The 26,276-nt window shown below is 41.1% G+C and overlaps 1 protein-coding gene and 2 non-coding genes across 3 annotated transcripts in view; 2 read left to right on the forward strand and 1 right to left on the reverse strand.

Annotated features, from left to right (window-relative positions):
* The window catches only part of LOC133614393 (mitogen-activated protein kinase kinase kinase kinase 5-like), a 39,717-nt gene extending 18,699 nt beyond the window's left edge, over positions 1 to 21,018 (forward strand). The window contains exons 9-19 of the mRNA XM_061972309.1: positions 1,978 to 2,056; positions 2,137 to 2,213; positions 2,280 to 2,340; positions 2,404 to 2,506; positions 2,584 to 2,642; positions 7,330 to 7,415; positions 12,554 to 12,731; positions 12,827 to 12,898; positions 12,977 to 13,063; positions 20,478 to 20,604; positions 20,690 to 21,018. Coding sequence (XP_061828293.1) covers positions 1,978 to 2,056; positions 2,137 to 2,213; positions 2,280 to 2,340; positions 2,404 to 2,506; positions 2,584 to 2,642; positions 7,330 to 7,415; positions 12,554 to 12,731; positions 12,827 to 12,898; positions 12,977 to 13,063; positions 20,478 to 20,604; positions 20,690 to 20,786 — 1,026 coding nt within the window. The 3' untranslated portion in view covers positions 20,787 to 21,018. The remainder of the gene's footprint in view (positions 1 to 1,977; positions 2,057 to 2,136; positions 2,214 to 2,279; positions 2,341 to 2,403; positions 2,507 to 2,583; positions 2,643 to 7,329; positions 7,416 to 12,553; positions 12,732 to 12,826; positions 12,899 to 12,976; positions 13,064 to 20,477; positions 20,605 to 20,689) is intronic.
* trnak-uuu (transfer RNA lysine (anticodon UUU)) lies at positions 1,843 to 1,915 on the reverse strand. Its single transcript has one exon. It is a non-coding gene; the product is annotated as a tRNA-Lys (tRNA).
* On the forward strand, positions 3,594 to 3,675 carry trnal-aag (transfer RNA leucine (anticodon AAG)). Its single transcript has one exon. It is a non-coding gene; the product is annotated as a tRNA-Leu (tRNA).
* Positions 21,019 to 26,276: the final 5,258 nt, after the last annotated feature.

Raw genomic sequence — 26,276 nt, forward strand, 5'->3', positions numbered from 1 at the left:
ATCTAAAAATTTAACTTTTACAGACTACCGCAATTTTTAGTGTTTCTTAAAACCAGAAAGTTGCCGTTTGATATAAAAAATAGTTTTTTGTCATTATTGTTAAAGGTCTTTTTCTACAAATTTAAACAAGTGAATGAACATCCTCCAAGTCTGCTGATTGCATCATTTGTCTAGTACAGGGGTTGGCAACCCAAAATGTTGAAAGAGCCATATTGGACCAAAAATACAAAAACAAATCTGTCTGGAGCCGCAAAAAATTAAAAGCCATATTACATACAGATAGTGTGTCATAGAATTAAGAGGACTTAAAGGAACCGCAAATATAGCTACAAATGAGGCATAATGATGCAATATGTACATATAGCTAGCCTAAATAGCATGTTAGCATCAATTAGCTTGCAGTCATGCAGTGACCAAATAAGTCTGATTAGCACTCCACACAAGTCAATAACATCGACAAAACTCACCTTTGTGTATTCATGCACAACCTTAAAAGTTTGGTGGACAAAATGAGACAGAAAAAGAAGTAGCATAAAACACGTCCTAGAAAGTCGGAGAAAGTTATACATGTAAACAAACTACGGTGAGTTCAAGGACCGCCATAATTAGTAGGACAAAACGGCGCTCGCCCAATACTCGAATCAGTGAAGCATGTTTAATATAAACAGTTTGCTTTGTAACAATTAGGGAGGTTTGTGTCATGTTTGTCCTCCTACAGAAACCATATTAAAACAAAAATAGATTTTTTTCCCCTCATCTTTTTCCATTTTTCATACATTTTTTGAAAAAGCTCCGAGGGCCACTAGGGCGGCGCTAAAGAGCCGCATGCGGCTCTAGAGCCGCGGGTTGCCGACCCCTGGTCTAGGAGTTGTGGTTAGGGATGTCCGATAATGGCTGTTTGCCGATATCTCGATATTGTCCAACTCTTTAATTACCGATACCGATATTAACCGATACTGATATCAACCGATATATACAGTCGTGGAATTAACACATTATTATGCCTAATTTGGACAACCAGGTATGGTGAAGATAAGGTCCTTTTTTTTAATTTATTAATAAAATAGAATAAGATAAATAAATTAAAAACATTTTCTTGAATAAAAAAGAAAGTAAACAGTTACATAGAAACTAGTAATGAATGAAAATGAGTAAAATTAAAGTTAAAGTTAAAGTACCAATGATTGTCACACACCCTAGGTGTGGCGAAATTATTCTCTGCATTTGACCCATCACCCCCTGGGAGGTGAGGGGAGCAGTGGGCAGCAGCAGTGGCCGCGCCCGGGAATCATTTTGGTGATTTAACCCCCAATTCCAACCCTTGATACTGAGTGCCAAGCAGGGAGGCAATGGGTCCCATTTTTATAGTCTTTGGTATGACTCGGCCGGGGTTTGAACTCACAACCTACCGATCTCAGGGCGGACACTCTAACCACTAGGCCACTGAGTAGGTAACTGTTAAAGGTTAGTACTATTAGTGGACCAGCAGCACGCACAATCATGTGTGCTTACGGACTGTATCCCTTGCAGACTGTATTGATATATATTGATATATAATGTAGGAACCACAATATTAATAACAGAAAGAAACAACCCTTTTGTGTGAATGAGTGTAAATGGGGGAGGAAGGTTTTTTGGGTTGGTGCACTAATTGTTTTTATGTTGATTTAATTAAAAAAAACCACAAAAAAAACGATACCGATCATAAAAAAAACGATACCGATAATTTCCGATATTACATTTTAACGCATTTATCTAGTTGTGGTGCATTAATGAGCTTTCTTTCAAGTATCTGCTATTTCTTGGAGCCACTCACCTAAAGAAGTACTTTAAAACTAATCTCACCTGAACAGGGACTTGAACCCTGGACCCTCAGATTAAAAGTCTGATGCTCTACCGACTGAGCTATCCAGGCCCTGCACTAATATAATGATTAAGTCATCAGATAGTGTGACTGATACACTTCTCCTTATGCAGATCTATTTTAAGAAGATCTTCCACGGCTGTCCTCTGAAAATAAAGTGCTCCACCACCTGGGAACACCCGGACACCAAAGGTAAAAAAAAAAAGAAGAAGAGATTTCAGTTCCTTTCAAGCTTTTAAATTCAAAAGTTTGTGCATCTCTGCTGCCTCCAGACAAGCATCTCATCCTTGGAGCAGAGGAGGGCATCTACACCCTCAACCTCAACAGCTCCGAGGTCACCATGGAGCTGGTATGACTAGATGGAGAACACCTCCGCCTGCATTAAGTGAATGTATGCCCTGTCTTCTTGCTACAGTTGTATCCTGGGAAGTGCGACTGGGTCTACTGTGGCCACAACGTGCTCATGTCCATATCCGGTATGTCCTGATTGTCCTGCGAGAGCAAAGCTTGCCAGTGTGACGCCTGCGTTTGTTTCCCAGGCAAATCCTCCCAGCTTCACTCGCACTCGCTGAAGGAGCTGTACGAGCAGGCTCGGAGGGACCAGAGGATGGTGGCGCTGTCCACTCATCGGCTGTTGCCAAGGTACCGCCGGACGCCCCACGTCCACCGTCTACGTCTGCACGGTCTCCCCTCAGACGCTAAATGTGTTCTGTCTTAAGGAAATGTGCCGTGACGTGTAAAATACCGGACACCAAGGGCTGCAGGACCTGCTCAGTTGGTACGTCCATATACTACACGCTGTGTGTGTGTGTGTGTGTGTGTGTGCGTGTGTGTGTGTGTGTGTGTGTGTGTGTGTGTGTGTGTGTGTGTGTGTGTGTGTGTGTGTGTCTCGACGGGATCACCACCTTATCGTGGTGGGGCGCTTTGCGCGTCTCCATGACCCCTAGAGCTATGTCGGCTGGAGTCTTGTACTCCTGGCAGGGTTACCCAAGCCGAACAGGTCGAAGGGTAGAGTCCAGACTAAGAGTGATCCCGAAGACCTCAACGGTGGAGCAGGCAGAAGATGGTAGCAGTGAGAAGCACCACAATGGCTGTAAAAGCGGACGAAGGCTAAGGGAGCACACCCTGACAGAAAAGCAAGCTGGTGGCGGCAAGCTTTGAGGCGGTTTCCCAAAAACCTGGATTCCGGCAGCTTCCTGCAGTTGTAAGAAGATGCCGGTCGTCTAGGGTCTCCCTTGCCACTGGAACGATCTTCTTACAATCAAGGTCGTGGCATTGGGAAAAGCGCACCCCTCATGCCACTCTAAAAACCATCATTGCGCAGGTATCTTCTTTACCTGAGTCTCCGACCTCAAAAGATCGGAGTTTTCAAACATCAGCAGACTCATAAATAAAAGAAGATGGTCATCATCGAATCGATGGACAACCATAAGCAAGCAAGCAAGTGTGTGTGTGTGTGTGTGTGTGTGTGTGTGTGTGTGTGTGTGTGTGTGTGTTTCCTAAATACCAACAGACTGAGGGGTATGCACATTTTCTTCACTACAGACACTTTCCCATTGGTAAAAGCATGCAGGGACTGTAATGCAGCATTTCTAATACCAAATACGTCGAACCGATACCAAAAACATTTGACTAAGACACGCATGCTAATGTTAACTTACCCTGTTGCGTTCACTTTGTCCCGGGTTCAGCACTCCACAATCTCCACATGGCTGTTCCACTTCTGCAGGGTAGCGTGGCCGAGCGGTCTAAGGCGCTGGATTAAGGCTCCAGTCTCTTCGGAGGCGTGGGTTCAAATCCCACCGCTGCCATTTATGCATTTCCCTTAGAAGATACACGTATGTCAACTCATTGCTTCTTATTGTACCAGAATTCAATGTACCTGCTGTTTTGCCGCCTCAAAACAGCAGAATTTGAACTAAAAACACACTTTTAGTTAAGAATCAAATCAAATCAAATCAACTTTATTTATAAAGCACATTTAAAATTTACCACAGGGGTAGCCAAAGTGCTGTACAATGAGCAGGTTAAAAGATAAAACGAGTACCGAGCAAACACAACACAACACAAACAGAACACGATAAAAAATAAATAATTAAAATAGAATTAATAAAAACATAAAAACATAAAAACAGGATCACAGCAGGTGTATTATGGGGCGCCATTGCAGGATGGATATCACTCAGTGTTAAAAGCCATGGAATAAAAGTATGTTTTTAAGAGAGATTTAAAAACAGGAAGAGAGGAGGCTTGTCTAACACTCAGAGGTAGGTCGTTCCAGAGCTTGGGAGCAGCAACGGCGAAAGCTCTGTCACCTCTAAGCTTCAGCCTTGTGTCAGGGACCGTCAACAGCAGCTGATCGGCTGATCTTAAGGATCGGGTGGGGCAGTAAGGCTGAAGGAGGTCGGAGAGATAGGTTGGCGCGAGGTTGTTTAGACATTTAAAAACAAATAAAAGGAGTTTAAAATGTATTCGGTAACGCACAGGGAGCCAGTGAAGGGACGCTAAAATAGGGGTGATGTGCTCACGTCTGCGGGTCTGTGTTAGCAGACGAGCAGCAGAGTTCTGCACGAGCTGCAGGCGGGCGAGGGAGGCCTGGCTAATGCCAACATACAGGGCATTACAGTAATCAAGACGAGTCGAGATAATATCTAGAAATATTGTATGAAAAACAATATTATTGAGTGTAATTCAAACTTCAGTAGTTTTATGAGGTAAAGTAGTAAACATGGTCAGCACTTGGAGAGCGGACTACTTCCGTATCTCCTTCCAGCTGCTACGTCAAATACACCATCAGCAGCTTCTCCATATTTTCATGGATAAATGTCTGCTGTTTTGATATTATTTTAACGTCCTTGGTGCCTCAGCATTGCGCAGACTAGGAGTGGGTGGGTCTTACAGGGTTCACTGTGACACTTGCTCTGCCAACTAGTGGCGGGGGTGCCTCATAACTCAAATGTTTGCTTGCAACTTAAAGCATAACAATTAGATTTAATCTCATAACACTCTTAAACGGAGGCACCATGAATTGATTAATGTGGACCCCGACTTAAACAGGTTGAAAAACGTATTCGGGTGTTACCAATTAGTGGTCAATTGTAGGGAATATGTACTGTACTATCTATTAATAAAAGTCTGAATTAGTCAATCAAAACCACTGTACATTACTACAACATCTATTGATGAAAAGTCATTGCAAATATACCACTGCCATTCATTTGTGCTGTAAAAACGTCCTTTTGTGGCGTTACGGTTTTATTTCGATATTTGCAAGGGAAAATGGGGGACAACTTCACAAAGGTGCTTCCTTACCTCGTTGGCCTCCACTGTTTGTCAGCTCGTCTCCTTTTCCGCTACCACGTTCAATGGGCTGCGGTTTTCCCAGTTTTCCAGCATTACTATCTTGAAGCAGGAACCCAAAGCGCCCGAGCTGGTGCAGTGAAACATGTGACCCGCAAACCTGACGGACAAAGCAAACATTGCAGACTAGAGATGCGCGGTTTGCGGACACAACCGCGGAGTCCGCGGATTATCCGCGGATCGGGCGGATGAAATTAAAAAAACTAAGATTTTATCCGCTCGCGGGTCGGGTCGGGCGGATTAATTTTTTTTTTTTTTTTTTTTTTTGCGGGTGGCAGTTAAACCAATTCGGAAATATATATACATAGTTAAATGTTGTTACCCACATACGAAAAACGAGCAGGCACCTGCTGCATATGCCACAACAGAAGAAAAAAAAAGAAAAGAGATGGACACTTTTACGGAGCGGAGAAGGGACGCCTCGCCGGGGTCCGGGACCGAGGCCCCTTCCCCCGAGAGGGCCCCACCGGGAGCCGTAGCTGAGGCGATCCGCGAGAAGGGCCCGACGCACGTCCAGGGTCACTACCGCGCCCACCGCACCGACACCCCGCCTCGTCCGCTTTCGCCGCGGCCGGCGTCACGCGCAGCAGGTAAGCAGCTTACCTGCCCGCCACCCCCGTGGCCGGGGGCTCGTAACATGGGTCATTCCGCGCGCTCCGCCCGCGCAGCTTACCTGCTTGCCACCCCTGTTGCCGGGGGCGCGTAACAGGGGTCACTCCGCGCGCAGTGCGCTCACGAAAGGGGTGGGGCTCACCCTGGTTGATATAGAGAGCAGGACGGTGGCCATGGAAGTCGGAACCCGCTAAGGAGTGTGTAACAACCCACCTGCCGAATCAACTAGCCCTGAAAATGGATGGCGCTGGAGCGTGGGCCCATACCTGGCTGTCGCCGGCAGCGAGACGCGCTTGGAGGTGCGCTCAGCGCGGCTCCCATATGATTGCGCACTGGTGTGCGTCTGGGTCGTGACAGCGTGGCACGCGAATGTCTGTGCTCCATTGGATCAGTCTCCTTTCTTTAACAGGCAAAAGCTTTATAACCTCACCATACCTGCCAACTTTTAAATCAGAAAAACCTACTAGCCAGGGTCCAAGGGCCGCAGGCCCCGGTAGGTCCAGGACAAAGTCCTGGTGGAGGGTTCAGGGCTTCGCCCCCCGACGCAAAATGACTATTAGCATTCAGACAGGTTAAAATGTTGCTAAAACCATCACTTTTCTATCAGTCACAGTGACTTTTCAAAACAAAAATATTACAGCAAAAATCATATGGGTTGATTGACATGTTTATTCTGTAAGCTAACTTCAATAGTTTGAAATTATTTTGACAGTTAATGCCAGTTATCCTGTCAACCTTTCACAAGACTTCAATTTGTTAATTGAAAGTATAAATAGTATAAACACTTTTAACAGTATGTCGTGCTGTGAAATACAGCCGACAGGATTGCGCATGCATGGTGCAGGAGAACAAAGGACTTCTTTCATTTAAGGTTTGTGATAAACCATCAAACTCATTCGTTAAAAGGACTCTATAGTAATATAAAGCGAATTTTTCTGGACATTATCATGCAAGAAAAGTTTATTTTTGGGATCGCGATCACCGCGTAATGATTTTTAAAGGTTGCATTACATTATTAACTGTCCCATGTGATCAGCCAGTGCGATTGGAAGTCCATGCTCAATTATTGCCTCAGTAAATAAAACTTCGGCATTTATCACATCCAAAGAATCTGTTTGGGCGACGAAAAACGTTGAAAGTTTTCCACTTGTATCGCTAGCAACGGCATTAGACTTGTGTTTTTTTGTCCCGACGTGGTCTTTTACATCGCTAATTCCTCCGTGTCCGATCGAAAAATCTTGTCTGCACAAGGTGCAATTCGCGTAGTTTTCACCCTTTTTTAAAAATTTTTTATTAATATTAGATATATAACAACGGGCGGATGGTGGGCGGGTGTAGTTCTGATCAAACGTTACATCGGGTGGATGGCGGATGGTTGACGACTTTCTGACGCGGTTGCGGATGAAATAATTGCCTATCCGCGCATCTCTATTGCAGACAAAACCACAAATGGGAAAGTCGTTATGTTTCACCGCCTGTGTTCCTCCTTGCAGTTGACGACTTCCTGTGCTGTGCGCTGGAGTCCAGTGTGATGCTGCTGCAGTGGTACCACCCCATGAACAAGTTCATGCTCATCAAGGTGCGCCATGGATGCAATATGAAACAAAAAGTCAACTTGACCATGTTATACCACAGGGGTTCTTACCCTTTTCCACTACAGAGGGGTTCAGGGCCAACTTAAATATCAACACTGAATCAGTAATCTTTGTCTTGATTTTAATTGTGTTCAATAATTATATCTAAACTACTTAATTTAAAACCTACTCAGTGGCCTTGTGTTTGGAGCAGTGGTTCTTAACCTTGTTGGAGGTAACGAACCCCACCAGTTTCATATACACATTCACCGAACCCTTCTTTAGGGAAAAATAAAATGTATTTTTTCAAATTCAAGACAAAGTTGTATGTTTTTGGTAACACTTTAGTATGGGGAACAAATATTCTAAGTAACAAAGACTTAATTTAGAGTAGGCATGTCCGATAATGGCTTTTTGCATATATCCGATATTCCGATATTGTCCAGCTCTTTGATTACCGATACCGATATCAACCGATACTGATATATACAGTCGTGGAATTAACACATTAGTATGCCTAATTTGGATAACCAGGTATGGTGAAGATAAGGTCCTTTTTTTAAATATTGATAAACAATATTGACCTGTTCCACCTGCTGCCCTCTGGGAAGCGCTACAGGTGCATTAAAACCAAAACAAACAGGCTAAAGAACAGCTTCTTCCCCAGGGCCATAACCATCCTGAACGGACTGCCCCATTGTCCCTCATAACTGCCTTCTCTTCGGTGCAATAACCCATTCCACCAACCACCCTGTTTTTGTTTTGTTTTTTTCATGTATATATTCATTTCACACCATATTCATTGCACTTCTACATTTTTTAAATTTTTATATATTTGCACATTGTTTTTCTAGCATGCACACATCGCACTGTATGGAATGGCCTCAATCTCGTTACCTTGCGTAATGACAATCAAGCTGATTCTGATTCTGATTCTGATTCTGAAAATGAAATAAGATAAATAAATTAAAAACATTTTCTTGAATAAAAAAGAAAGTAAAACAATATAAAAACAGTTACATAGAAACTAGTAATGAATGAAAATGAGTAAAATTAACTGTTAAAGGTTAGTACTATTAGTGGACCAGCAGCACGCACAATCATGTGTGCTTACGGACTGTATCCCTTGCAGACTGTATTGATATATATTGATATATAATGTAGGAACCACAATATTAAGAACAGAAAGAAACAACCCTTTTGTGTGAATGAGTGTAAATGGGGGAGGGAGGTTTTTTTGGGTTGGTGCACTAATTGTAAGTGTATCTTGTGTTTTTTATGTTGATTTAATAAAAAATAGAAAATAAATAAAAACGATACCGATAATTTCCGATATTACATTTTCAAGCATTTATCGGACATCTCTAATTTAGAGTTTTTTGGACACTAGGGAAACATATACTAAGTAACAAAGACTTAATTTAGAGTTATTTGGTTAGGGTTTGGGTAAGGGTCAGGGTTAGAGTTATAATAAGGCCATGCCGAATAAGGCATTAATAACTTAATAATGACTAGTTAAGAGAAAATATGTTACTAATTTGCATGTTAATAAGCAACTAATTAATGGTGAATATGTTCCCCATACTAAAGTGTTACCATGTTTTATTACTGGTGCACAAAATGAACCGTGCATGAACATCACCTTGTTCAAACAACAAAACCAACACAGTGCATAAACTCACAACAAATTACACACCTGCAAATCAGTCTGACTTCAGCTGTTGCCGTATCCGTAATACGCCGATAGGGAGAAGTTTTTATTTACACGATGAATCGGGTGTGTCTTGACCTCCGCCGAACCCCTGAGCCCGACTCACCGAACCCCTAGTGGAGGAGTTCAAGTACCTCGGAGTCTTGTTCACAAGTGGGGGAAGAGTGGATCGTGAGATCGACAGGCGGATCGGTGCCGCATCTTCAGTAATGCGGACGCTGTATCGATCCGTTGTGGTGAAGAAGGAGCTGAGCCGGAAGGCAAAGCTCTCGATTTACCGGTCGATCTACGTTCCCATCCTCACCTATGGTCATGAGCTTTGGGTTATGACCGAAAGGACAAGATCACGGGTACAAGCGGCCGAAATGAGTTTCCTCCGCCGAGTGGCGGGGCTCTCCCTTAGAGATAGGGTGAGAAGCTCTGTCATTCGGGGGGAGCTCAAAGTAAAGCCGCTGCTCCTCCACATCGAGAGGAGCCAGATGAGGTGGTTCGGGCATCTGGTCAGAATGCCACCCGAACGCCTCCCTAGGAAGGTGTTTCGGGCACGTCCGACCGGTAGGAGGCCACGGGGAAGACCCAGGACACGCTGGGAAGACTATCTCTCCCGGCTGGCCTGGGAACGCCTCGGGATCCCCCGGGAGGAGCTGGACGAAGTGGCTGGGGAGAGGGAAGTCTGGGCTTCCCTGCTTAAGCTGCTGCCCCCGCGACCCGACCTCGGATAAGCGGAAGAAGATGGATGGATGGATGGATGTTCCCCATACTAAAGTGTTACCATGTTTTATTACTGGTGCATAAAATGAACCGTCCATGAACATCACCTTGTTCAAACAACAAAACCAACACAGTGCATAAACTCACAACAAATTACACACCTGCAAATCAGTCTGACTTCAGCTGTTGCCGTATCCGTAATACGCCGATAGGGAGAAGTTTTTATTTACACGATGAATCGGGTGTGTCTTGACCTCCGCCGAACCCCTGAGCCCGACTCACCGAACCCCTAGGGTTCCATCGAACCCAGGTTAAGAACCACTGGGTTAGAGCGTCCGTCCTGAGATCGGTAGGTCGTGAGTTCAAACTTGAGTCATATCAAAGACTATAAAAATGGGACACATTACCTCCCTGTTTGGCTACTCTTACCTGAGAAAACTTACAAACCAAAATACTCCCGTGGATCCAAAAAGGTACACAAAACGTGGCTTGGCTGAAGACAAGACTGTGGCAAGGAACGCTGAGGGTACGCACAAGACGATACGAAACCCTCTGGCACAGGGCAAGAGGAGGACGAGACATTTCTACACATGAGGGAGGGTGACACAGGTGGGCACAATCAGGCAATCAGGAGAGACATCAGACCAGTGAAACAGGAGGAAGGGCACGTGACCTGAAACGAGAGGGAGAGTTAACCTTTCAAAATAAAACAGGAAATGACAAAACAACATGAAACCAGACGAAACCCAGACAAGACTTTACCCAGGTGTGACAGAACCCCCCCTTCTAGGGCCGGATCCTGACGGCCCAGGGACCTCAGGGTGGAGTTTATAGAAGTCCCGGATCAGGGAGGGGTCATCAATGTTTCGCTGGGGTACCCACTGTCTTTCTTCAGGACCGTACCCCTCCCAATCCACCAAAAACTGTTTTCCTCGACCTCTGTTGCGTACCGCTAACAGTCTCTTGACCCGGGACAGGAGGCCTCCATCTGCCGCTTCTAGGGTTCTCTTTGGCAGACTTGACTTGGCTGACGTGGAAGGTAGGATGGACATGGAGCGACTTGGGTAGACGTAGGCGTACAGCTGCAGGACCGATGACCTTGGCGATGGGGACGGAGCCCACAAATCTGGGCGCCAATTTTTTGGATGGCACCTTGAGGTGCAGGTCTTTGGCAGCTAGCCGTACTCGCTGTCCTGGCTGGTAATCAGGTGAGACATCAGACCAGTGAAACAGGAGGAAGAGCAAGTGACCTGAAACGAGAGGGAGAGTTAACCTTTCAAAATAAAACAAGAAATGACAAAACAACACGAAACCAGACGAAACCCAGACAAGACTTTACCCAGGTGTGACACATATTGATTAAAATGTGTTACAGTTATTCATTACAATTTACACACCATGTTGTGCTAAAATAAAGACATCCATCCATTTTCTACCGCTTGTCCCTTTTGGGGTCGCGGGGGGTGCTGGAGCCTATCTCAGCTGCATTCGGGCGGAAGGCGGGGTACACCCTGGACAAGTCGCCACCTCATCGCAGGGCCTAAAATAAAGACATTATATTAGAGATGTCGTTAAAATGTAATATCGGAAATTATCGGTATCGTTTTTTTTATTATCGGTATCGGTTTTTTTGGGGTTTTTTTTGTTTTTTTTTAATTAAATCAACATAAAAAACACAAGATACACTTACAATTAGTGCACCAACCCAAACAATCTTCCTCCCCCACACAAAAGGGTTGTTTCTTTCTGTTATTAATATTGTGGTTCCTACATTATATATCAATATATATCAATACAGTCTGCAAGGGATACAGTCCGTAAGCACACATGATTGTGCGTGCTGCTGGTCCACTAATAGTACTAACCTTTAAAGTTAAAGTTAAAAGTTAAAGTACCAATGATTGTCACACACACACACTAGGTGTGGCGAAAGTATTCTCTGCATTTGACCCATCACCCTTGATCACCCCCTGGGAGGTGAGGGGAGCAGTGGGCAGCAGCGGTGGCCGCGCCCGGGAATCATTTTTGGTGATTTAACCCCCAATTCCAACCCTTGATGCTGAGTGCCAAGCAGGGAGGTAATGGGTCCCATTTTTATAGTCTTTGGTATGACTCGGCCTGGGTTTGAACTCTTTAACAGTTAATTTGACTAATTTTCATTAATTACTAGTTTCTATGTAACTGTTTGTATATTGTTTTACTTTCTTTGTTATTCAAGAATTGTTTTTAAATTTATTTATCTTATTTTATTATTATTTTTTAAAAGTACCTTATCTTCACCATACCTGGTTGTCCAAATTAGGCATAATAATGTGGTAATTAAAGAGTTGGACAATATCGGAATATCAGATATCGGCAAAAAGCCATTATCGGACATCTCTACATTATATCTATCATGTCATGACATTCTATTCTATCTGTCAATAAAATTAAAGTGCAAATGAAAATTCAGCTTCACCAATGTAGTCATAATTTTTGTGCTCAAGAAACTTCTCTATGACTTCAGCGCCAAACTTATTCTGTTTGCGCGATATTATCATTACTGCCACAAGTGGTGGAAAATGGTATTACAACTGAGTCCCGCTGCCACCCATACGGACCAAAGCTGACAAACATGTTTTTTTGGCGGCCCTCTAGGGGGGGCGCTCGGGGCCCAACAATGGGTAAGAAACAGTGTTACAGGACATGTTATATGTTAACGTCAAGACTGTCAATTTGCAGCATTTCGACTTCCCCCTCGCCAACCCTCTGCGGGTGTTTGAGACGGTGCTGGACCCTCAGCAGGAGTACCCGATGGTGTGTACAGGGGTCTCTTGGGGTTCCAGCCCCACCCTGCCTGTCACTTTAGAGTACATCAACCTCAATTCCAACACTTCCTGGTTTACACACGCCGACGTAGGTGAGAGCATCCAGTAACGTCTCTTGGAGATTATAATGTTTGCGTAATTGTTTGTCACTCGTTATCAATATGTGTGCATGTGTGTGTGCTTAAAGCAGAGAAGCACTGCCCAAATGTTGTACAAGTCAACCAGCTGGACAGCAGCTCGCTGCTCGTCCTCTTAGAAAGTAAGTTACTCCAGTCTGAACATGTGACACTGCAAAGCTTTTCCCCCTGAACGCTGACACAACTGGTGTCCTTCACAGGGTCAGTGCACATACTCGGCCTGGAGGGGGAGCTAAAGAGCATCGGGCAAAATGAGACCACGTTCCCTCATGATGTGGAGTCTGTAGGTGAGTGAGTCCTTCTATCCGGCGGACATGTTGGCATCTACTTGCACAGGCTTTATTTAGATGACACTACAACGCTGCCCTTGTCGTTGTCAGTGATGTCCCTCAAAATTTTGCGTGCGTTCGTTTGGTGGGTAGTGAAAGACGACTGATTTTATGCTCATGAGCTCGGGTTGTATGGAATGACAGTACTAATGACTTGAGAAGGTACTATACTGCCTTTAAAAAACAATGGTACCTTTTTGCGAGCAAAAACCATGTGGAGAAAGAAGAGGGAGAACCAGGGCCGGCCCGTGGCATAGGCCGTATAGGCAAATGCTAAGGGCGCCGTCCGTCAGGGGGCGCCACGCCAGTGCCACAAATGTTGGAGAAAAAAAAAGAAAAAAAAAAAAAAAAAGTTGGTACTATTATTTCTAAATAAAAAAAATAATCTCACGTTAATTAAAATGCAAAGTAAAGCCTATTTAATAGAAATATTATTTGTTACAACATTACGCCCCCCCCTCCTCCCCACGCACGGTGCGCCCCCTCCCTTCCCGTATCATGACTCTTTTTGGACGTCACCACATCAAAAAATCAACACAACGGCCAAAACTGTCAGGTGCCCAGGGAAGAAAAAAGAGAAAAGAAGAGGAGGAGAAACGAGAAAAGACAGAGGTAGCATGAGGTAGGTAACGTTAGCCTACATGAAATTATTTGTCTGTTACAGAATGTGATAGTAACCTGGCTTTTTAGCATTAAGCTAATGTTACATGATTCGGCAATTGCTAATCAATAAATAGCTAGTTCTGTTTTAACGTCGGGTTAATTTTGTGGAGGGGGCTAAATTGTTATGGAAAATAATAATGTAACGTTAGGTAATTACAGTACTCCCAGCTTACATTCCTCAGGGACATTTGTATTAGATCTTTTAAGCAGGTGTTTTTTGTTTACATTGTTATTGCCTTCTGGTTAGCTAATGTTTGCCCTGCAGGTAATAGTCACTTTTCCACCCCTTTATATATTAGGTATAGTTGTAAGTAAAAAAAAAAAGGTCAAAGACAAAGCTATTCGGGTTCTTGTGAGTATATACACTTCACTGCCGATGTGGGGGATGGGGGGCGCCACCTAAAATCTTGCCTAGGGCGCCAGATTGGTTAGGGCCGGGCCTGGGGAGAACAAACGTGTTTCGGCTTTAAAATTAACTATAAAGTACGTGGAGCTATAAACACTGAAGCGCCGTTACGTAAGTGGGGCTTTAAAACATAGCCATCAAAGAGCTAGCAATCGGCTAACGTCTCTCCGAAGTGTTGTGCACTGCAAAAACTGAAATCTAAGTAAGATTAAATATCTCAAATAAGGGTGATATTTGCTTATTTTCTGTCCGATAAGATAATTCTTCTCACTAAGCAGATTTTATGTTAGAGTGTTTTACTTGTTTTAAGGGTTTTGGTCCTAAATGATCTCAGTAAGATATTACAGCTTGTTGCTGAGATTTGATGACCTATATTGAGTAAAACATGCTTGAAACTAGAATATCAACTGATGCAAAGCCGTGTCATCAACACTCAAAAGTATAAAACTACTTTTTTAAAGTACCGTATTTTTCGGAGTATAAGTCGCACCTGCCGAAAATGCATAAGAAAAAAAGAAAAAAAACATATATAAGTCGCACTGGAGCCCGGCCAAACTATGAAAAAAAACTGCGACTTATAGTCCGAAAAATACGGTAATCATTTCTTATTTCAAGCATGAAAAATAAAAATCATGACTTTGACACAATTGTTGTCTCATAATTAAAACGGATGACGGCCAAATGGACTTTGCTGTTTTATTTTCAATGAAACAATAGAAAATACGTACTCATATAGTAGTACAGTTGGCACAGTACAGTAAACTGACAGTTAATATTTAAAAATTTAACATGTGACATTTCTAACAATTTTGAACAGAAATAGTTCATGCACATGCAGAGGAAATTCTTCAAAATTACAATTAAAATTGTTTTTGGCCGGGGGCCGGGCTGTATATATGTGCACTAATTGACTGAAAGAGCACGCACTTGGCATGATGATGTCATGTTGTTGATGGAAAAATGCATTTTTAGACCATATGATTTTCCTGAGCAGCTAGTAGACCCCAAGAGTAACAAGCGCTTGCCTTGTTGCCTTTCCATTAAGAACAATAAATTAGGTTTTAGCAGAGGTGGGTAGTAACGCGCTACATTTACTCCGTTACATCTACTTGAGTAACTTTTGGGATAAATTGTACTTCTAAGAGTAGTTTTAATGCAACTTACTTTTACTTTTACTTGAGTATATTTATAGAGAAGAAACGCTACTTTTACTCCGCTACTTTTATCTACATTCAGCTCGCTACTCGCTACTAATTTTTATTGATCTGTTAATGCACGCTTTGTTTGTTTTGGTCTGTCAGACAGACCTTCAAAGTGCCTGCCTTACTGGTGACGTTTCATTCCGTTCCACCAATAAAATGCAGTCACTAGTGACGTTTGACTCCGTTCCACCAATCAGATGCAGTCACTGGTGACGTTGGACCAATCAAACAGAGCCAGGCGGTCACATGACCTGACTTAAACAAGTTGAAAAACTTATTGGGGTGTTACCATTTAGTGGTCAATTGTACGGAATATGTACTGTACTGTGCAATCTACTAATACAAGTTTCAATCAATCAATCAAAAGTGTGAAGGAAAAAAGACACTTTTTTATTTCAAACGTGCATCCCGTCACAAGCCTAAAGACTGACTGCACAGTTCCTGTCTTCACAATAAAAGTGCCGCTCCATCGCGCCTGCGCTTTCAAAATAAGAGTCTCCGAAAGCCAGCGCAAACAAGCTAGCAAGCTACGGAATTTGCCGCCAATGTATTTCTTGTAAAGTGTGTGAAAACGAATATGGAAGCTGGACAAATAAGATACCAAAAACCAACCACTTTCATGTGGTATTAGACAGAAAGGAGGAACTTTTTTTCTCCTGCATTTGAAAACGTGGACGTTAAGCACTGCTGTCTGATTACAATCAATGCAAGTCATCAGAATCAGGTAATACACCAACTTATATTCTTGTCAACATGAAAGAAAGGAATCTATATGTGTTAAACATGCATGTATATTCATTAAAACACCTTAAACATGTAAACAAAAACGGCAAAATAAATAAATATAAATGATATACTGTATATATCAATGTATGTGTATATATGTATGTGTATATATATATATATATATATATATATATATATATATATATATATATATATATATATATATATATATATGATATGTGTGTGTATGTTACTCATCAGTTACTCAGTACTTGAGTAGTTTTTTCACAACATACTTTTTACTTTTACTCAAGTAAATATTTGGGTGACTACTCATTACTTTTACTTGAGTAATAAATCTCTAAAGTAACAGTACTCTTACTTGAGTACAATTTCTGGCTACTCTACCCACCTCTGGGTTTTAGTATAAGTTTGCTGGTTTCAAGAAATGTAATGCCGAGCGCATATCATTATGTCAAGATAATGGCACTAGCATTTACTTCATTTAAGAATATTTTTCAACATATTGAGCAAAAATGTCTCTTTTTTTTCTACCAAGAAAAGTGCACTTGTTATTAGTGAGAATATACTTATGTTTAGGTATTTTTGGGTTCATTGAGGTTAGCTGATTTTACTTGTTTTGGAAAGTCTTGACAAACCAAATTTTCTTGTTTTATTGGCATTAATTTTGCTTAGTTCAAATAAAATACCCCTCATTTTTGTATTTTTTTTTTCTTGTTTTTGAACCCTGACTTTTTGCAGTGTAGCTACTTCTAAATCACTAATCCTCGCCTCCATGGCGACATATAAACTATGTTTCTTACAAGTATATTCTTAAAAGAATAGCGCTAAACATGCTTCGCTACACATCGTGGGAGGAAACAATAGCTAACAGCTAACAGCAAGCTCGCCCTCCTGAAAGTAAACAAAAGGGTGGAGCTATAAAAATATCGCTTGTAACAATACACTGTAAAAAAAAAAATCCTATTTTTATGGTTAATTTACTCTAAATTTCTACTGTAATTTTTTTATTTTTTTTTAAATAGTTTATAAAACTGTAGAATTGAAGACATTATCTGTATATAAACAATCCATTTGCTATTTTAAGTAATATGCCAGTAATGACAAACTATGTATATTTCTATTTTTTTTTACAGAAAAATACCAAATTAATTATACATAGCATTGTCTGTTTTCTTAAATTACTTTCAAATTCATGTAAAATTAAAGCTGCAAGCAGCGTTGGCCGGGCCCGCGTATTTGGCAGGTGCTAGTCCTAAGTGTCCCAATACTTTTGTCCAGTGTAGGTGTCCCAATACTTTTGTCCAGTGGTAGTCCTAAGTGTCCCAATACTTTTGTCCAGGTTTAGTCCTAAGTGTCCCAATACTTATGTCTAGTGGTAGTCCGAAGTGTCCCAATACTTTTGTCCAGTTTTAGTCCCAAGTGTCCCAATACTTTTGTCCAATTTACGTCCCAAGTGTCCCAATAATTGTGTCCAGTTTTAGTCCTAAGTGTCCCAATACTTTTGTTTCTTCCGAGGAGCAGTTTTTTCTGCGTTTTATTCCAAAATTGCGGTAGAGCGCAATTTTGAGATTTGGGGTTAGGTTTTTTTATTAGATCGCAATTTTTGCCAGTCTTGATGTGTGTGTTCAGTTTGGTGAGTTTTGAAGCATGTTAAGGGGGTCAAATTACAGCTCAAAGAGGCAAAAGTGACTGTTTTTAGTACATTTTTGTCTTGAAGGGGGAATTGCCAACTTTTTGCCCGAGAATGTACAATTATGGAATGTAGGTCTAAGTCAGACCTAAATAGAGGTTTTTGTTTCATGTCTCTCCGACCTTCCTAGTGGGAGTTACAAGCAGTCTAGTTTTTTTTTTCTAGGGGGCGCTAGAGCGCAATTTTGAGTTTTGTGGTTGGGTTTTTTTGTTAAAAGGCAATTTTCGCAGATCCTGATGTGTGGGTCAAATATGGTGAGTTTTGAAGCATGTTAAGTGGGTCAAATTACAGTTTAATGTGGCGGCGGAAGAAAAAAGAATAATAATAATAATAATAAAACCTTACAAATTAAATAGGGTCCTCTGTCACATTGTAAAAGGACTCCCTTCGGGATTCCTTTTACAATGGGCCATGCGGGCCCTAATTACAGTAATTATCTTTCATTAAATATGTAGCTTGTTATATAAACGTCTATGTCCATACTAACAATCTAAGTAGAACAAGACCAATTAAAGCTGCAAGCAGCGTTGGTCGGGCCCGCGTATTTGGCAGGTGCTAGTCCTAAGTGTCCCAATACTTTTGTCTACTTTTAGTCTGAAGTGTCCCAAGACTTTTGTCTAGTGTACCTACCTTGTCTGCATTGTGTGGGCACGTTGGTGCTTCCTGCTTTTAAGCAGCCATCTTACAAAAACAGGAGCGCAGCAGCATCAGCGCAGCGGTTCTTTGAAGGCTCATAAAATCAAAACCGGAGCAGTTATAAAAAAAAAAGCGCTTCTGTTGTTGTAATCACAAGGGTTCAATCTCTCTCCTGTGTTAGTTTGAAGGCGAAACGACAAACGCGCTCAGAGGAGTTCGTTTTTGAAGGAAGGTGACCGGTTTTTACACAAAAATTGTTTTGAAGGGGGAATAGCAAACTTCCTGTTGATTTTTGCTGGGGGTTGTCAATTTATGAAATGTAGGTCTAAGTGAGACCTACATAGAGGTTTTTGTTTCATGTCTCTCTGACCTTCCCAGTGGGAGTTACAGGCAGTTTTGTAATTATTTTCTTCCGAGGAGCAGTTTTTTCTCCGTTTTATTTTTGAATTTGGGGTTCGGTTTTTTCATTAGATCACAGTTTTAGCCAGTCCTGATGTGTGTGTTCAGTTTGGTGAGTTTTGAAGCATGTTAAGGGGGTCAAATTACAGCTGAAAGAGGCAAAAGTGACTGTTTTTAGTACTTTTTTGTCTTGAAGGGGGAATTGCCAACTTCCTGTTGATTTTGGCCCGAGAATGTACCATTAATGAAATGTAGGTCTACGTCAGACCTACATAGAGGTTTTTGTTTCATGTCTCTCCGACCTTCCTAGTGGGAGTTACGGGCCGTCTAGTTTTTTTTTTCCCTAGGGGGCGCTAGAGCGCAATTTTGAGTTTTGGGGTTCGGTTTTTTTAGAAAATTGCCATTTTCGCAGGTCCTGATGTGTGGATAAAATATGGTGAGTTTTGAAGCATGTTAAGTGGGTCAAATTACAGTTTATTGTGGGTGCGGAAGAATAATAAAGAATAAATAAAACCTTACAATAACAATAGGTCCTTATGTCCCATTGCGGGCCCAAATAAAGGTATTTTTTTGCAGAACTGTTTGCATCGTCACTTTACTAGAGGTGTTTGATCTTAACAATTCAGAAAAAATCTGCAAAATAATGGTATTTTTCTGTGGAACTGCCAGCATTGTCACTTCATTAAAGGTGTTTGATCGTAATCATTTGGAAAAACTCTGTCGAATAAAGGTATTTTTCTGCAGAACTGTTTGCATCGTCACTTTATTAAAGGCGGTTGATCTTAATAATTTAGTAAAAATCTGTGAAATTACGATATTTTTCCGCAAAACGTTTCATGAAAACTTCTGTAAATATAATATTTTTCATCACTATTTGGTTTACAATGTTTTACTTTTATTTTATGGTTTTCGTTCAGTAGATGACCGTTTTTTTACAGAATTTTTTTTTTACAGTTACAAGAGCCGTATCTAGTCGATACTAAAATGATATTTTTTTATTTTTTGTGGGGTTTTTTTTTTGTGTTTTTTACCTACTCAGTGGCCTAGTGGTTAGAGTGTCCGCCCTGAGATCGGTAGGTTGTGAGTTCAAACCCCGGCCGAGTCATACCAAAGACTATAAAAAAAATGGGACCCATTACCTCCCTGCTTGGCACTCAGCATCAAGGGTTGGAATTGGGGGTTAAACCACCAAAATGATTCCCGGGCGCGGCCACCGCTGCTGCCCACTGCTCCCCTCACCTCCCAGGGGGTGATCAAGGGTGATGGGTCAAATGCAGAGAATAATCTCGCCACACCTAGTGTGTGTGTGACAATCATTGGTACTTTAACTTTTGAACTTTAACATGAGGACTTCAAATATGACCAATGTATGGACTACATGGTATCGGATCGATACCCAAATTTGTGGTATCACTCAAAACTTATGTTAAGAATCCAAACAACTGAAGAATACGTGCTTCTCACGTTTTAACAGAAGTGTATATAAAACCTGCTACAACAGAAAGTAGATTAAAGAGTCCGAAGCTCTACTAACGGAACTATCCAGGCTCTCACAGTGCTTGTAAACCACAGCATACTCCGAGCAAAGTCTGCCTGATAAGAGAGCGTCGCCATTGATCTCTGCAGTTTACTTTGAGGACACTTTGTTGGCGGTGTGGCGTCACGGCTGGCTGAGGACGAAGAGAGACACGGCGCGGGTGTTGGAGGAAACCACTGACCCCAAAAAGACCTACAGGCTGGTGCAGTCAGACAGGTCAGCGACAGCTATATTAAGAAATGTTTCAGTTATTCGTGCGGAGACGCCCCCCCGTCTCACATCTCCCACTTTCTCTCTGCAGGATGGTCGTCATGGAGACGCACCAGACCGAGGACCAGTCGGGGCTGTCCAACTTGTACTTGCTGGAAATTGCTGAGAACTACGTCATGCTGCCCTGACGCTGCGGTTTGATGCCTCCACAGAGGACGCATTGTGACTGGCTGATGGCAGGGGACGTCTGCTCGTGTTTATCCTCGCTTCAACTGCCTCAGGGTTCCGAAACTACGTGCAAACTGACTTTTTTTCCCCCTGTCAGTGTATTGTCAATAAAGTGCTGCAGTGACTGATAATGTGAATGCCTTCCCCCCCCCCCCGGAGACAGACATCTGAATTAAAGTAAATTAAAGTCTAGGTCAGGGTTGTACTAAGTTTTTTTAACAGCCCGCGGCACATTCTAAAAATACTGCTAAAAAAAACATTAAAAAAGTGGCAAAAGTAACGAGAAAAAGGTGCAATGTTGAGTCTAATAACACAAAGCTGCCATGCAGGCTGTTTTTTTGCTCAAAAAATAATAATGAATCAAAATGAATGTTATGAATTATTGACCTATTAAACACTCCAATTACACATCAAATATTCCACTTTGAATATTTTGGGGAAAGTCTTGCATAGTTTGTGTACAAAAAAAGTTTTCTTTAACAAAAGAGCATAAAAAAACTATTAAAAAAAAACATTAAAAAAAGACAGACAGATAGTTCTGAAGTTGATCTGGAGATATAAGTGTAAAAAGTTTAAAAAAAAATTTGTATTATTTTTAACACTTTTATGAGTACGGTCCTTTTGAATCCCAAATAACTGAGTTAGGATTTTCTTTTTTAAATGTCAATACATAAAAAAGTAATAATAAAGTCAATGCAGTCATGCCCTTCCCAATGCCCCGAGAGCAGGGCCGGCCCGTGGCATAGGCCGTATAGGCAAATGCTAAGGGCGCCGTCCATCAGGGGGCGCCATGCCAGTGCCACAAATGTTGGAGAAAAAAAAAAAGAAAGAAAAAAGTTGTTACTATTATTTCTAAATACAAAAAAATAATCTCACGTTAATTAAAATGCAAAGTAAAGCCTATTTAATAGAAATATTATTTGTTACAACATTACGCCCCCCCCTCCTCCCCCCGCACAGTGCGCCCCCTCCCTTCCCGTACCATGACTCTTTTTGGACGTCACCACATCAAAAAATCAACACAAGATGTCAAAACGGCCAAAACTGTCAGGTGCCCAGGGAAGAAAAAAGAGAAAAGAAGAGGAGAAACGAGAAAAGACAGAGGTAGCAGGTAGGTAACGTTAGCCTACATGAAATTATTTGTCTGTTACAGAATGTGATAGTAACCTGGCTTTTTAGCATTAAGCTAATGTTACATGATTCGGCAATTGCTAATCAATAAATAGCTAGTTCTGTTTTAACGTCGGGTTAATATTGTGGAGGGGGCTAAATTGTTATGGAAAATAATAATGTAACGTTAGGTAATTACAGTACTCCCACCTTACATTCCTCAGGGACATTTGTATTAGATCTTTTAAGCAGGTGTTTTTTGTTTACATTGTTATTGCCTTCTGGTTAGCTAATGTTTGCCCTGCAGGTAATAGTCACTTTTCCACCCCTTTATATATTAGGTATAGTTGTAAGTAAAAAAAAAAGGTGAAAGACAAAGCTATTCGGGTTCTTGTGAGTATATACACTTCACTGCCGATGTGGGGGTGCGCCACCTAAAATCTTGCCTAGGGCGCCAGATTGATTAGGGCCGGGCCTGCCCGAGAGAACCATCAAAATTTCAGGAAGATCGGAGCATGTGGAAGGAAGTTATTACCGTTATGATTTTCTACCGCAAGGGGGCGCTCTTGGTGTCGCTAAGCCGAACAGAAATGCTAACATGAGCATGCTAACAGTTAGATTGCGTCAAAAACCCCGATATGTGACTAGGATTCAGGCATACACACAAAAGTTAGCATGTGTCAAGTACCAAGCATACTTGCCAACCCTCCCGGATTTTCCGGGAGACTCCCGAAATTCAGCGCCTCTCCCGAAAACCTCCCGGGACAAATTTTCTCCCGAAAATCTCCCGAAATTCAGGCACATAATATAAACAGCGTACCTGCCCAATGACGTTATAACTGTAGAATGATCGAGGGCGAGTTCTTGGTTTCTTATGTGGGTTTATTGTTAGGCAGTTTCATTAACGTCCTCCCAGCGCGGCAACAACACACAACAACAGCAGTCACATTTTTGTCTACTGTAAAGCAGTTCGTCTGCCGTAAACAGCAATGTTGTGACACTCTTAAACAGGACAATACTACCATCTAGTGCATTTGATGAAAGCACTTTTTGCGTGCCACACAGCAATGCATCATCAGAGGTGGCTAGAAAAACAGCATGGTTAGAAAAATAGTGAGAAATAGAACAAGGATGGACAATTCAACCCTTAACTCAACAATGAGTAGATGAGTGTTATGTGTGTGTATATGTGTAAATAAATGAACACTGAAATTCAAGTATTTCTTTTATATATATATATATATATATATATATATATATATATATATATATATATATATATATATGTCTTAATAAGGTTATCCAAAAAATAGTGCTCGATACCGTAGTAGAGCGCAATATATGTATGTGTGGGGAAAAAAATCACAAGACTATTTCATCTCTACAGGCCTGTTTCATGAGGGGGGTACCCTCAATCGTCAGGAGATCTCCTGACACATACATATATATATATATATATATATATATATATATATATATATATATATATATATATATATATATATATATATATATATATATACATATGAAATACTTGACTTGGTGAATCCTAGCTGTAAATATACTCCTCCCCTCTTAACCACGCCCCCAACCACGCCCCCCACCCCCCACCTCCCGAAATCGGAGGTCTCAAGGTTGGCAAGTATGAGTACCAAGTGATATTTACTCTGAGGTAGTGTTGTCCCGATACCAAAATTATTTCGGTACTTTTCGGTACTTTTCTAAATAAAGGGCACCACAAAAAATTGCATTATTGGCTTTATTTTAACAAAAAAATCTTAGGGTACATTAAACATATGTTTCTTATTGCAAGTTTGTCCTTAAATAAAATAGTGAATAGGGATGTCTAATAATGGCTTTTTGCCAATATCCGATATTCCGATATTGTCCAACTCTTAATTACCGATACCGATATCAACCGATATCGATATATACAGTCGTGGAATTAACACATTATTATGCCTAATTTGGACAACCAGGTATGGTGAAGATAAGGTCCTTTTAAAAAAATTTTATAAAATAAAATAAGATAGATAAATTAAAAACATTTTCTTGAATAAAAAAGAAAGTAAAACAATATAAAAACAGTTACATAGAAACTAGTAATTAATGAAAATGAGTCAAATGAACTGTTAAAGGTTAGTACTATTAGTGGACCAATCATGTGTGCTTACGGACTGTATCCCTTGCAGACTGTATTGATATATATTGATATATAATGTAGGAACCACAATATTAATAACAGAAAGAAACAACCCTTTTGTGTGAATGAGTGTAAATGGGGGAGGGAGGTTTTTTGGGTTGGTGTACTAATTGTAAGTGTATCTTGTGTTTTTATGTTGATTTAATTAAAAAAAAAAAAAAAACGATGCCTATAATAAAAAAACGATACCGATAATTTCCGATATTACATTTTAAAGCATTTATCGGCCGATATTATCGGACATCTCTAATAGTGAACATACAAGACAACTTGTCTTTTATTAGTAAGTAAGTAAACAAAGGCTCCTAATTTAGCTGCTGACATATGCAGTAACATATTGTGTCATTTTACATTCTATTATTTTGTCAAAAGTATTAAGGACAAGTGGTAGAAAATGAATTATTAATCAACTTGTTCATTTACTGTTAATATCTGGTTATTTTGTCTTTTAACATGTTCTATCTACACTTCTGTTAAAATGTAATAATCACGTATTCTTCTGTTGTTTGGATACTTTACATTAGTTTTGGATGATACCACAAATTTGGGTATCAATCCGATACCAAGTCGTTACAGGATCATACATTGGTCATATTCAAAGTCTTCATGTGTAAAGGGACGTATTTCCTGAGTTTATAAACATAATATCCATCCATCCATTTTCTACCGCTTGACCCTATCGGGGACTGCATTCGTAATCTAATTTTTTTTTTAAACGAAAGAAGATGTGATGCCAAACAATATCGACGTAATCATAGTAGAGTCGACTAGATACGTTCCTGTACTTGGTATCATTATAGTGGATGTTAGGTGTAGATCCACCAATGGCGTTTGTTTACATTTTGACGGCGGTGAGCTACGGTGTGTAGTGAAGCATGTTTAGCTATTCCTCGTCCTGCTGGGATGATACTTGTTAGAAACTTACTTTATTTGTCGCCATGGAGACGAGTATTAGTGATTTAGAAGTAGCTAAAACACTGCCGACTGCAGCTGGACTTTAGCCGCTAGTTAGCTCGCCATGTCTTAAAGCACCTCTTCCTGAGGGCGTTTCAGTGTTATAACTTCACCTTTATCTTTAGTTTTTAAGCCAAAGTGCGTCCGTTCTCCCTTTTCTGTCTACACACTGTGTCTGTTTGTAAGTACTCTGTGATTGTGCGCTGCCGAACATGCTCCTCTGCTCCTAAACCAGCAATGACATGACGTGACCACGACGGGGACACTGGGGGTGTGGTGGACCGGTACTTTTCAGAGGCGGTATAGAACCGAATATGATTCATTAGTATCGCGGTACTATACTAATACCGGTATACCGTACAACCCTACTCTGAGGCATACAGCTAGAAAAGTTAGCACGTGTCAGGTACCAGGACTCCCTTGAAAGGGAGGTGTTTAATCTCTATTAGATTTTTCCCTGCTTTAATAAAGGCATCCCTATCGGCCTGCCGATATTATCGGCCGATAAATGCTTCAAAATGTAATATCGGAAATTATCGGTATCGTTTTTTTTTATTATCAGTATCGTTTTTGTTGTTGTTGTTGTTTTTGTTTTTTTATTAAATCAACATAAAAAACACAAGATACACTTACAATTAGTGCACCAACCCAAAAAAACTCCCTCCCCCATTTACACTCATTCACACAAAAGGGTTGTTTCTTTCTGTTATTAATATTGTGGTTCCTACATTATACATCAATATATAACAATACAGTCTGCAAGGGATACAGTCCGTAAGCACACATGATTGTGCGTGCTGCTGGTCCACTAATAGTACTAACCTTTAACAGTTAATTTTACTAATTTTTATTAATTACTAGTCTCTATGTAACTGTTTTGGTATTATTTTACTTTCTTTTTTATTCAAGAAAATGTTTTTAATTTATTTATCTTATTTTATTTTATTGATATTTTAAAAAAGGACCTTATTTTCACCATACCATCCATCCATCCATCTTCTTCCGCTTATCCGAGGTCGGGTCGCGGGGGCAGCAGCCTAAGCAGGGAAGCCCAGACTTCCCTCTCCCGAGCCACTTTGTCCAGCTCCTCCCGGGGGATCCCGAGGCGTTCCCAGGCCAGCCGGGAGACATAGTCTTCCCAACGTGTCCTGGGTCTTCCCCGCGGCCTCCTACCGGTCGGACG

This window comes from Nerophis lumbriciformis, linkage group LG17 (genome assembly GCF_033978685.3).
Source record: "Nerophis lumbriciformis linkage group LG17, RoL_Nlum_v2.1, whole genome shotgun sequence".
Lineage (NCBI taxonomy): Eukaryota > Metazoa > Chordata > Actinopteri > Syngnathiformes > Syngnathidae > Nerophis > Nerophis lumbriciformis.